The sequence below is a fragment of the Dipodomys ordii genome, unplaced genomic scaffold (genome assembly GCF_000151885.1).
Source record: "Dipodomys ordii isolate 6190 unplaced genomic scaffold, Dord_2.0 Scaffold69, whole genome shotgun sequence".
NCBI lineage: Eukaryota > Metazoa > Chordata > Mammalia > Rodentia > Heteromyidae > Dipodomys > Dipodomys ordii.
Genome location: NW_012267285.1, coordinates 380,327 through 392,904, shown reverse-complemented (window position 1 = coordinate 392,904; position 12,578 = coordinate 380,327). Strand labels below are relative to the sequence as shown.

Sequence of the window (12,578 nt, the reverse complement as noted above, 5' to 3'; positions counted from 1 at the left end):
TTGGTGGAGCGGGACGGTGTGGGTGGTGGGCGTGGCCTGCGGCGGCTTTATAAGAAAAGGCCGCAGCCAGAGGGTCAGGGAGTCAGTGGCTGCCACCCAGGCCTGAGGCCGGAGCTAGACGGGGCGGCCCAGGGCGCTGGACACGTCCACCTCCGTCGGTGTAAGTTCCCGTGTGTCCGTGTGTCTGTGTGTGTGATGTCTCTGTGTGCGTTATTTTGGCCGGTTGTAGGGACTGGACTCCGTTCTCAGGGGGTTTGTTGGCCATCAGCGTCTCCCGGACTTTGAGTCAGGATCCTCCGATCTCAGCCTCCCGAGGCGCCGGGATGGCAGGCGGGAGCCCCCAAGCCCGGCTCACCCATGCCTTGCAATATGCATGTTGCTCCTGTGCGCTAACACACCCAGAAAACACGAGCCCGGGCCCCGCGGCTCCCGCCTGGAATCCCGGCCGCCCGGGAGGCTGAGCTCTGAGGGTGGATCGCGGAAGCCACCGCCACAGGAAAGGCTGTGAGACGCCGATCTCTGATAAACCACTCCGAAAAGGCTCGCAGTGGCCTGTGGCTCTGGAGCTGAGGAGCTGAGGGACAGCGCCCAGGCCCCGAGTTCGAGCCCCAGGACTGGCCTAACCACAGACAAGAAAAAGGGAACAATGCCCAGAACATACCAAAGCGGTGTCGAAGATGTAGTTTTGTTGAAAGTTTATATATATATTGTGTGATTGTGGTTGTTTTTGTCGGTTGTAGAACTTGAACTCAGAGCCCGGGCGCTGTCCCTCAGCTCTTCATCTCCAGGCTGGTGCTCGACCCCTTGAGCCACAGCCCCACTTCTGGTTTTCTGGTGGTTTGTTGGAGATCAGAGCCCCACGGACTTTCCTGCCCGGGCTGGCTTTGAACCCTGATCCTCAGATCTCAGCTTCCTGAGGAGCTGGGGTGACAGGCGGGAGCCACCAGCCCCCTTTTGCTGGTTCTTTTATTGCCTGTGTGTGTGTCAGTCTGGGGATTTGAACTCAGGGCTCGGGGGTGACCAGTTGAGTCACACTCCACTGTGGCTTTTTGGTGGTTCGTTGGAGATGAGAATCTGCTGGACTTTCCTCAGCCCGCAGCCTCTGGGGGCCCGGATGAAGCCTGGCCGGGCGCTGTCCGCGGTGCTGACGCCGAGCGCCCTGCGCGGGTCACCCACAGGCCGGGTCCGCCTCTGCTCCTGGGACTCAGCCACTCGAGTGGACCTTTTCCTTTTGGTGCTGATCCTGGGTCTCGAACTCAGAGCCTGGGTGCTGTTCCTGAGCTGCTTTTGCTCAAGGCTGGTGCTCTACCACTTGAGCCACAGCGCCATTTCTGGCTTTTTCCCAGGGCTTCATGCATGAGAGGCAAGCACTCTACCACTGAGCCACCTTCCAGCCCTACACAAAGACACATACTCAAATACACACACGCACACACAAATACATATGAACAAAACCCAATATAGCCACATGCATATGTGAACGCACACATTCGTAATCTCTTCCCCATGCACACACACGCAGATGCATTCCCACGCAGCAGCGAGTCAGGCTTAGTCACGTTCTGCTTTTCTTTCCCTTCCTGACAGGTGTCTTCCCGCAGAAGAGCGACGTCGTCTGGCAGTGCAAATCCACAGCCGTCCGACACCATGGAGCTGGAAGGCAAAGGAAGAGAGAGGCAGAAATGCAGAAGATGTGGCAAATGGAAAAGGCAGAAAGAACCGAAAAAGACACAAAAAGAAGAAGATCTGACAGAAATCGCAAGAAAGGAAGAGCAGGAAGCTTGTTCCACGAAACCCCGGGTCAGCAAGTCTCTTCTAGAAACTCTGTGGGCCAAGTTTAAGCTGACCCGGACACCCAGCGTGCGGGACTACCTGTGGCTGTCCTTTGAATTTAACATGACAGGTGCACAGGTCAGCACCTGCTCCCCGCTTCCCAGCCTCTGCCCCCCAAGCCAACGCCCCCCCCCAATCCTTCCCACTCACCCACCATCTCCTTTTTCCCCAGATTCGTCAGTGGTTTTATGAAAAGAGGAAGCAATACAGCAAGGAAATGTACAAACACAGGCGTAAGAAGAGACAAGAGAGGTAAGTCATAATAACCAGTGACAGCATAGTAGCGCATGCCTGTAGTCCTAGCTACTCTACATAGAGGCTCAGGATCCTGGTTTGAAGCCAGCCTGGGGAAAGACATCTAAGGGACTGTTTCTCCAGTTAATCAGAAAAAAACTGGAAAGTCCAAATGGAAGAGCACTTTGAGTGCTCAGGCCCTGAGTTCAAATCCCAGTACTTACACACACACACACACACACACACACACACACATCCAAATACTTCACCCAGACATCTAACATAGAAACACTGAAAGGAAACAAAAACAAAAGCCAGGCACCAGTGGCTCATACCTGTAATCCCCGCCACGCAAGAGGCTGAGATCTGAGGATGGCAGTTGGAAGCCAGCTCAGGCTGAAAAGTCCATGAGACTCTGATCTCCAGTGACTCACCCACAAACCTGGTTAAAGTGCTGGAGCTCTTGCCTTGAGAAAAAACAAGCTTAGGACAGTGCCCAGGCCCCGAGTTCAAGTTCTAGGACTTTCTCTTTGAGAAATCTGAGTCTCACAGACTTTCCTGCCCGGGCTGGCTTGGAACCGGGATCCTCAGATCTCCGCCTCCTGAGGAGCTGGGGTGACAGGCGTCAGCACCCACACTGGGCCTTTTTCGGACCTTCATGTATGTAACTGCTCTCTCACTGTCTGTCTGTCTGTCTCTCTCTCAAGGTGCTAGGATGGATCACCCCAGGGCTCTGCACAAAGCAGATTGTCTTCCAACCTGAAGATCTTTCCAGAAGAATGCTTTTAGCCGCCTACTTGTTTACTTATTTATTGCCCTTTTGTTTTTCGGTCTGTCGTGGGGTTTGATCGGGGCCTGGGCGCCGGCCCTCGGCTCTTCAGCTCCAGCCGGGCGCTCTACCCCTGGAGCCACGGCGCCACTGCGGGCTTTTTCTGCGTATGGGGTGCTGAGGACTCGAACCCGGGGCCTCACGCGTGCGAGGCGAGCGCGCCACCACGGAGCCGCCCGCCCAGCGCTGTGGATTAGCATTTGCCCGCCGTGGGCCTTGAACTCGGCGCCTCGGGAGGGGCCTGGGCCAGCGATCGGGCGCCGGGGCTGCAGACTGGACCCCGGAGCCTGAGCCGGACCGCGCAGCCAACCAGAGAGGCTGAAGGACGTGAGCCAGACGCGAGAACCAACCAGAGAAGCTGAAGAACCTGAGCATGACAAGGCAGCCAATCAGAGTGGCTGGAAGACATCCGCCAGACGGCGCAGCCAATCCAGAGTGACTGCAGGCCCAGAGCCAGATGGGCAGCCAATCAGAGCTGCTGACAGATGGAGGGACGCTCGAGCCAGCTTCTGATTGGGTGTGGGGGGCTGAGACGGCTCGCGGAGTGTCCAATGACCGTGGGAGTCGAGGGATCCCCGCTGGAGACGCTGGGTGCCCCTCCTGTCAATCAAGAGCCGGGATCCTCCCTCGGGTCAATAAAGCTTCGTTATTGGACGTCTCTGTCTCTGCGCTCATTACTTCAGACCGCAGGACAGAGGCCGGGCGGTGGGTTCTCAGGATCAGTAGATCCACTCAGAGGCCATTCATTCATTCATTCATTCATTCATTCCTCCCCCCACCTCTCTCTCTCTCTCTCTCTCTCTCTCTCTCTGGATGCCAGTCTTGCGTCTTGAACTCAGGGCCTGGGCGCCGTCCCTGAGCTGCTTTGTGCTCGAGGCGGGCGCTCTACCACCTGAGCCACAGCGCCACTCCCAGCTTTTTCCGAGCGGTTCATTGGAGATCAGAGGCTCCGGGCTGGCTTTGAACCCTGGTCCTCAGATCTCAGCCTCCTGAGGAGCTGGATGACAGGCGGGAGCCGCCTGCACCCCGCAGTAGTTACTTTTAGTCTGGATGGAACCCAGGCCCTCAGGCATGCGCTGACGTCTGTCTGCACGCAGTGTGATCAGGAGCAGCACTGTACTGGACGCTCCACCAGCCGTTAGATGGGAGGCGCCATCCTGAGCAGGAGGCGGGGCTGGCCCAGGCACAGAGAGCCCGGTAGAACTTTGGCCTCTGGATGTCAGCCTCCACAACGGGACTCCGCCCCCCCCTCCCCAGCCAGCACTAGTTTATTAAAGCCAAGGTCAAGCAACTGCCAGGGTGAGCAGAGTAGCTCACGCCTGTAATTCCAGCTACTCCACGACTCGATTCTCTCCAGTGAGCCACCCGAAGGCTGGAAGGGAGGGGCACTGTGGTTCTACGTGGTAGCGTGACAGCCTTGAGCAAACGAGATCAGAGACAGCGCCTAGGCCCAGGACCAGCAAAAACATATGAATATAAATCCATCCCTAATTGAACATTTTATTACAAAAGGAGTTGTGAAAGATTGCTAGATTTTTTTCCCCTTTACTCACATCAGCACTACCATCTACTGCCATCTTTTTTTTTTTTTTGCCAGTCCTGGAGTTTGAACTCAGGGCCTGGGCGCTGTCCCTGGGCGTCTTTGGCTCAAGGCTGGTGCTCTACCACATGAGCCACAGCCCCATGTCTGGCTTTTTGGCAGTTGATGAGAGATGAGGATGTCTAGGCTGAGACCTGTCATCTCAGCTCCTCAGGAGGCTGAGATCCGAGGATCACCACTAGAGGCCCGCCCAGAGGGGGAAGTCCCTGAGCCTCCTCTCTCACGCCTCCAAAGCGGCCAGCATTACACGCGAGAACTTTGGTGCCCAGCTCGTGTTTACTTTTTTGGCCAGAGACCAAGACTCAAAGTGAGGACCTGAGGGCTTTGGTCCTAGGCTGGAGCTCTCCCTGCTGAGCCATGTCCCCAACCATTCCTTTTGCATTTTTTTTGTCAGTCGTGGGCCTTGAACTCAGAACCTGGGCACTGTCTCAGTTTTTTTTTTTTGTCGGTCGTGAGACTTGAACTCAGGGCCTGGGTGCTGTCCCTCAGCTCTTCAGCTCAAGGTTGGTGCTCTACAGCTTGAGCCACAGCGCCACTTCTGGTTTTCTGGTGGTTCCTTGGAGATCAGAGTCTCACAGACTTTCCTGCCCAGGCTGGCTTTGAACCCTGGTCCTCCAATCTCAGCCTCCTGGGTAACTGGATGACAGGCGGGAGCTGCAGTGGCCAGCTCACCCCCCCTCCCCCGCTTTAATTACAGAGAAACAGACTTATTAAAATCGCTGTCACGTGTCTATAAGAACTGGTTTAAGAGTCGGAGGAGGAGGAGGAGGAGGAGGAAGAGGAGGAGGAGGAGGAGCCAGTCTGGCTCTTCCCCAGTGACCTTTGCATGTCAATGGCTGGGGGAGGCTGGCAGACGGGATTAAGGAGGGACTCACGGGCTGGGGGCGTGGGCTGGAGAGGGGGTGGGCCTGCGGGGGAATCCTCCCTTAAAGACCCGCAGCCCGCAGGCTGGGGGCTGCCGGCTGGGTTGGATCTTCTCCTCTGCTTGTTTTCTGGCTGCGGTGTCTTCTGGGCTCACCTGGAGGTCTTTGTTGGGCCAGATCTCTGCCATGAGTGTGGACTGTGTGTGTGCCCCAAACGTCATGAGTGTGGACTGTGTGTGTGCCCCAAACGTGCCACGGCCTGAGGCAGCCGATGGGGAGGACGGATCGCCAGGGCCCGGCAGCTGCCAGGCCCGCGAGGAGGAGCCGAGGCCCAGCCCCGAGCCCACGCTCCACGCAGACACAGGTAAGACAGACCTGAAGCCGGGCACTGCAGTGCACGCCTGTCATCTCAGCGACTCAGGAGGCTGAGAGCTGAGGATCGCGGTTCAAGGCCAGCCCGGGCAGGAACGTCTGTGAGACTCTGATCTCCAGTGGACCAGCCCAAAACAAAACACAAACAAAAAGCCTCCAAATGGAGCTGTGGTTCAAGGGGTAGAGCACCCAGGCCCTGAGTTCAAACAGAAACAAAATGAGAGATTTAGTTCTAGAAGGGCAAGGAAGGAAGGGGAAATAGCTTGGAACCAAAAAAGGCTGAGGATATTAGCCCCCCATGCTCTATGCAGGAGACATTCTAGAGAGCATTCTAGAAACACAAGTCTGGTGTGTGTGGTCAGAGGTGTGCGGGTTTCAGAGTCGAGGACAGAGCGTGGGCTGTGGATTGAGGTTTGGGGTCCCCTCTAGACACCGCCCAGCGTCACATCTCAACGATCCATTCACCACGGGCTTTCCTATCGGGAAATTCTGTAGAAAGTTCTGGATGAACTTCCAAGCGAGCAATCTTTTGTGTACCAGTGGTAGGTGACCTTCTTGACTGGAGGCGAGCTACCGGGTAAACAGCTTAGAATGCACGTGAGCCTCAGTTTACCCTCAGGCTCACACGTGGCTTTGGGTGGAGTTAATCCCCCAGCCTGAGGAAGTCTGAGTTCTCGGTGAGCCGGGGCCCAGCGACCTTTCCTGGAAACTCTCCGCTCCGAGAATTGTGTCTTTCAGGCTGCTAAGAGTCTCTGGACTTTTCCTGCCGGGCCTGGCTTTGAACCACGATCCTCCGGATCTCAGCTTCCTGAGGAGCTGGGATGCCAGGCGTGAGCCCCCAGGGCCTGGTTTGGGATCAGAATTCAGACAGGGTCTGAGGTGTCTTGTGGATTCCTTCTAGTAGGAGGTTAAGTGGGTCGGCCTGGGGTGTGGGCCTGCGACTTGAGATGGGGTCTCTGGACTGAGTCGTCCCTTCTCTGCAGAGGACTGTGTGACCCGTCCAGCGTCCATCGGTTCTCCCGTGAGTGGGAATCTGGAGAGCGAGCTTCCTACTCCACGGGCTGGACCCACGGAGCAGGGGGCCCAGGGACACAGCTCTGACAGCAACCTTGACCCGGTGAGTGTGATTGGAGAAATCTCGAGGCTCTGAGGCTGGGGACCACTGCTTAGTTCCCTCACTTGCTCATTCACTTAGTCCTGTGTCCAGCAGCGTCGGGCTGCTGCTCTTCTGGGAGGTTCTGAAGCTTCACCTTTGTCAGGAGTGTCTAATTTTCCCCTCGATTCAGCGTATCCTGGGATCTGACACATGGCCGCCCATGGACATCTTGGAGGTGCTTGACGAACCCCTGACCCCGGAATCTTCGGGGGAAGGTAGCTCCTGGAGTGATTTAGGTGAGCCCCACGGGCCCCCCATCACCGGGCTTTTGGGGGGGCTCAGGCTGCTCTGGATTTAGGGTTTGAAGTCAGGGACGGAGGAGGCCCAGGTATGAGGCTGATTCCAGACACAAAAAAAGGAGATTCAAAGGGAAAGGGAAAGAGAATTGCGCGGGGGTTCACTGGGCTGAGGAGACTTAGGGTGCAGTTCCAGTCCCCTGAGACAAGTCTCAGGGGCTGGGCAGGTGGCTCAGTGGTAGAGCGCTCGCCTAGCATGCATGAAGCCCTGGGTTCGAGTCCTCAGTGCCACAGATACAGACAAAGCCAGAAGTGGCGCTGTGGCTCAAGCGGTAGAGCACCAGCCTGGAGCCAAAGAAGCTCAGGGACAGCGCCCAGGCCCTGAGTTCAAGACCCAGGATTGGCAAAGTAATTGTTGCAAACCACTGCATGGCTCTTAAGTTGTCAGGGAGACCTGAGGGTGGAATTGAGGTTTTGGGGTAACGGGAAATGTGGCCTTCCCCCCAGCCACAGCTCCCAGGTTCCATCCCCAGGGTTCTTGTAGGGAAAGGCGGGCTGGAAAGGGAGGTACAAACTTCAAAAGGCGACAATGTTTTGTAAATAAGCGGTTGATCATCTGGATTAACAGCTTACACTTTGGCCAAGCCTCAGTTTACCCCGAGTTCCCCTTCTGTAGAGTTAATCCCACCCCCAGGATAGAAATCTGAATTGCCTTTAAGCAGAGTGAGTTCTCAGTGTGTGGGGAGAAGGGGTTCCAAACCCCCAATCCTGTCTAGATTCTGAGCTTGGATTTTCAGGAGTCTCCACATTTCATTGGTGCTAAGAATCTCCTGGACTTTTGTTGCCTGGGCTGGCTTTGAACCACGATCCTCCGGATCTCAGCTTTCTGAGGAACTGGGATGCCAGGCGTGAGCCCCCAGGGCCTGGTTTGGGATCAGAATTCAGACAGGGTCTGAGGTGTCTTGTGGATTCCTCCTGGTAGGAGGCTGGGCAGGTCGGCCTGGGGGGGTGGGCCTGACACTTGAGATGGGGTCTCCATGCTAAGAGTCATTCCTTCCCTGCAGAGGACTGGGTGCCTCGTCCTGTGCGTGGGAATCTGGAGAGCGAGCTGCCCACGCCGGCCGTGGAGCAGGGGCCTCAGGGACACGGCTGGGACAGAAGCCTGGACCTGGTGAGTATGATCTGAGTGTGATCAGAGGAGGGACTTCCAGGGCTGGGGGCTATGCGCTCTGAGGGACTCCTTTGTCCACTCTCCTGTTCATTCCCTCACTTGGTCATTCATTCATTCCCTCCTCACTGAACTCATTCATCCACTCTGGTTTGGATTCACAGTCGCTGTGCATGGCTTTTTTTTCTTTTTGTGCATGTGTGCAGGTGCTAGTTAGAAAGGACTCACGTGTCGGGGTGTCTCCTGGGGTTAAGGACCCCAAATCCAAAGGAGCTCAGTCAGGCAAAGTTGACTTATGCAGAAGACAGGCCAGAGCAGGCAGCCGGCTCCCTTCTTATACCTGACTTGGCAGGCCACGCCCCCTCTGCACCCATTGGCTGAACTCAGCCTCCTCTGCTCCCATTGGCTGAGCTCAGGCCCCTCTGCTCCCATTGGCTGAGCTCAGGCCCCTCTGTTCCCATTGGCTGAGCTCAGGCCCTCTGTTCCCATTGGCTGAGCTCAGGTGCCTCAGGTCTCATTGGCTGAGCTCAGGCCCCTTTGCTCCCATTGGCTCCGCTCAGTCCCCTCTGCTCCCATTGGCTGAGCTCAGGCCCCTCTGTTCCCATTGGCTGAGCTCAGGCCCCTCTGCTCCCATTGGCTGAGCTCAGGCCCCTCTGCTCCCATTGGCTGAGCTCAGGCCCCTCTGCTCCCATTGGCTCAGCCGAGACCGCTTTGCCAACCATTCCCTGAGCTCAGGGACTTTATGCTCTGCCTGGCTTCAAACCTCCATCCTCAGATCTCAGCCTCCTGAGTAGCTGGGATTATAGAGTGTCCCCAGTGCCCGGCTTCAAGCAACTACTTGAAAAGGAAAGATTTTAGCCCTTCTCTGAAGCCGGGGCGGGCATGGTGGTAGATGCCTGCAATCCCAGCCCTTCAGAAGAAGAGGAAGATATCTGAGGATCGGGGTCAAAGCCAGCCTAGCCAGGAAGGCCCATGAGACTTGCATACATTCAGTGAGCCAACAGAAAGCCAAAAGTGTCCACCTCAAATAGCTCAGGGCCAGCGTGCAGTTCAGGCTCCGGGAGTGACCCAAAAAGCAAATTCACGAGCTCCAGACTTGAGTCATTTAATTGTTATAATAATAGCCTGAAGCCTCAGCGGCTCCACAGCTACAGCAGGCTGAGACTCCCCGCTGGAAGATCGGCCTCTTGGGCTTTTGCATGAGTGCATAATTTTCCCCGGGCCTTTGGGTAACAGATTCTCGGCTCTTCCACACAGCTGCTCCTGCAATCCCTGAGGGAGGGGTCTTCTGAGGAGTCTACCGAGGATTCTGGGGAGCTGTCGGAGGAAGACAGCTCCTGGAGTGACTTAGGTGAGCCCCACGGCCTCCCCAGCTCCAGGATTCAGGCTCTGAGATGGTGCAAAGAGTCAAAGCCAGCCTGGCTTTGAACCACGATCCTCTGGATCTCCTCAGCTTCCTGAGGAGCTGGGATGCCAGGCGTGAGCCCCCAGGGCCTGGTTTGGGAATCAGAATTCAGACAGGGTCTGAGGTGTCTTGTGGATTCCTCCTGGTAGGAGGCTGGGCGGGTCGGCCCAGGGGGGTGGGCCTGAGACTTGAGATGGGGTCTCCCTGCTAAGAGTCCTCCCTTCCCTGCAGAGGACTGGCTGCCCCGTCTGGCACCTGTGGCGTCTATGAATTCTCCTGTGACTGCCAATCTGGACAGCGAGCCCCCCACTCCGCCTTCTGGGGTGCAGGAGCAGGGGGCTCAGGGATGCGGCCCGGACAGCAGCCTTCACCCCGTGAGTGTGATCAGACTCACTTCTCTCTATCCTGCATTTGCTCAGTCATTCATTTCCTCCCAAGCTCCCAGAGCAGGACTTGCTCCCTTTTTAGAGCTGACCTATCAGGCCCCGCCCCTCTGCTCCCATTGGCTGAGTCAGGCATAGGCCTCAGCTCCCATTGGCTGAGCTCAGGGACTTCTCTGCCCTGGTTGGCTAAGAGGCTGAGCGCTGGTGGCTTACATCTATCATCGGAGGTATAATGGAGGCTGAAAGCTGAGGCTTGTGAGTCGAGGCTAACCCAGGCAGGGAAGTCCACAAGACTTGTACACATTCCATGAGCCGGCAACAAGCCAGAAGCACAGCTGGGTGAAGAAGAGGGCACCAGCCTCAAACACAACGGCTCAGGGAACAGCCTGCAGTCTCTGAGTTTGTTCGAGCTCCAGGATTGGCACAAAGAAACCAAAAACCTAGTACTGCGCTTTCCCCATGTGCGCAGATGTAGACATTCACCCCTCCATTACTAACGCAGCCTGGAGCATTGACTGGCCGGTGGAAGCCGGAAGGTGGGACTCCTGGAGGTTCAGAATCTTTGGCTTTTTCATGAGTGTATAATATTTCAGCCCTCCCATTTTCCCACACAGCGGCCCATGGAGGCCTTGGAGGAGATTCAGCAAGCCCTGCCCAAGGCGACTCCCGAGGTGCTGCAGGAACACAGCTCATCCGGGGGATTGGGTGAGCCCCACGCCCCCCCCAATTCAGGGACTCCCCGCTTTGCTCCCCAGAGGAGCACAGGGTCCAAGGCCTCAGACAGAGGAGGGTCTGGAGTGGGGCTGGCTCCGGACAAAATGTGGGGTTCAAATGGGAAAAAAGGAGGGAGCAGGGGGATAGCACGGGGTTCCCCGTGTTTAGGAAGTTGGGGGGAAATTTAAACTCCCCCAGGCCAGCATGGCAGCTTTGCCTGATTCGTGCTGGACCATCAGGGAAGCACAAAACCACGTAGCCTGGTGCTCTGCCACTTGAGCCACGCCCTCCGGGTCGGAGGCTGGGCGGGTCGGCCCGGGGGGTGGGCCTGAGACTTGAGATGGGGTCTCCTTCCCTGCAGGGGAGGCCGCGCGGCCCCGCCCCGCGCCCAGGGTTCAGGTCTTGATCGTGAATGCGGAGAGCGAGCTCCCCGCTGCGTCCTGCGGGTTCGGGTTCGGAAGACGGTGGTGGCAGGGACCGCGGGAGCCAGGCCGGGCGCAGCAGCGCCGCCCGGTGAGTGTGATGGGGGGGGGGGGGGGGCCGCGCGCTGCTCACTCATTCATTCAGTCACTCGGTCCCTCAATCATTCGTTCACCCCCCCATGCAGCCCCGCAGTCCTCTCCCGCACTCGATCGATCATGGCCCGACTCCTTCATTCGTTCCCCGGCTCCTCCCGCCTCCGCGCGCCCCGCGGGCTGTGCACTCACGGGAGCTGCGCCCCAATCTCTCTGGGTGTCTGTCTTTCCTTATGCATGTCTGCTGGCACCTGTTAGAAATGGCTCAGAGTTGGGGTGCCACAAAGGAGGAAGTACCCCAGCTCAACAGGAACCCGGATACACAGCCGGGCTGCCCCGGAGGGCGGCCGTGGGAAGCTCGCTGCGCTCCCTTTTATACCTGACCTAGCCGGCCCCGCCCCCCTGTGCCCATTGGCTGAGCTCAGGCCCTCTCTGCGCCCATTGGCTGAGCTCAGGCCTCTCTGCTCCCATTGGCTGAGCCCAGGTCCCCCGCTCTGCCTCCATTGGCTGGGCCCAGGCCCCTCTGTTCCCCTTGGCTGTGGTCAGGTTCACCCGCTCTCATTGGCTAGGACCGGCCCTCTCTGCTCCCATTGGCTGAGCTCAGGCCCCCCCCTCTGTTCACACTGACTGAGCTCAGGCCTCTCTGCCTCCATTGGCTGAGCCCAGGCCCCTCTCTTCCCCTTGGCTGTGGTCAGGTTCACCCTCTCCCATTGGCTGAGCCCAGGCCCCCTCTGTTCCCATTGGCTGGGCCCAGGCCCCTCTCTTCCCCTTAGCTGTGGTCAGGTTCACCCGCTCTCATTGGCTGAGCCCAGGCCCCCTCTGCTCCCATTGGCTGAGCCCAGGCCCCCTCTGCTCCCATTGGCTGAGCCCAGGGACTTTTCCTCCCAGCAGCTGCCAGCGGACACGCGCGCGGCGCTTCAGCAAATCCTGCGCGAGGACTTTCCGAAGGGGCCCGATGAAGACGGCTGGCGCCGGGACTTAGGTGAGCCCCGGCCTCCCCAGCTCCCACGTTGGGGTTCAGGCGCTGCCAGGCTGCGCTGCAGGGGAGCCCGGGGCCGGCGCCCAGGCCCTGAGTTCAAGCCCCAGGACCGGCCGAAGAGAAACAAGAAAGCATCTGGGCGGGTCGGCCTGGGGTGTGGGCCTGAGACTGGCGATGGGGTCTCCACGCGCAGCCTTCCCTCCCCAGGAAGCCACCCTTGGCTCGGCCCAGCGTCCTGGAAGTCCCTGCTGTACCGGAGCGGGAATCGGGAGAGCCAGCGCCGCCCGCTGC

At 58.0% G+C, this 12,578-nt stretch overlaps 1 protein-coding gene across 1 annotated transcript in view; it reads left to right on the top strand.

Moving 5' to 3' along the window:
* Nanognb (NANOG neighbor homeobox) overlaps positions 1 to 2,089 on the top strand; it is a 3,732-nt gene extending 1,643 nt beyond the window's left edge. Inside the window, exons 2-3 of the mRNA XM_013023573.1 lie at positions 1,588 to 1,911; positions 2,006 to 2,089. Of these exons, the coding sequence (XP_012879027.1) occupies positions 1,588 to 1,911; positions 2,006 to 2,089 (408 nt within the window). The remainder of the gene's footprint in view (positions 1 to 1,587; positions 1,912 to 2,005) is intronic.
* The last annotated feature ends 10,489 nt before the right edge of the window (positions 2,090 to 12,578 follow it).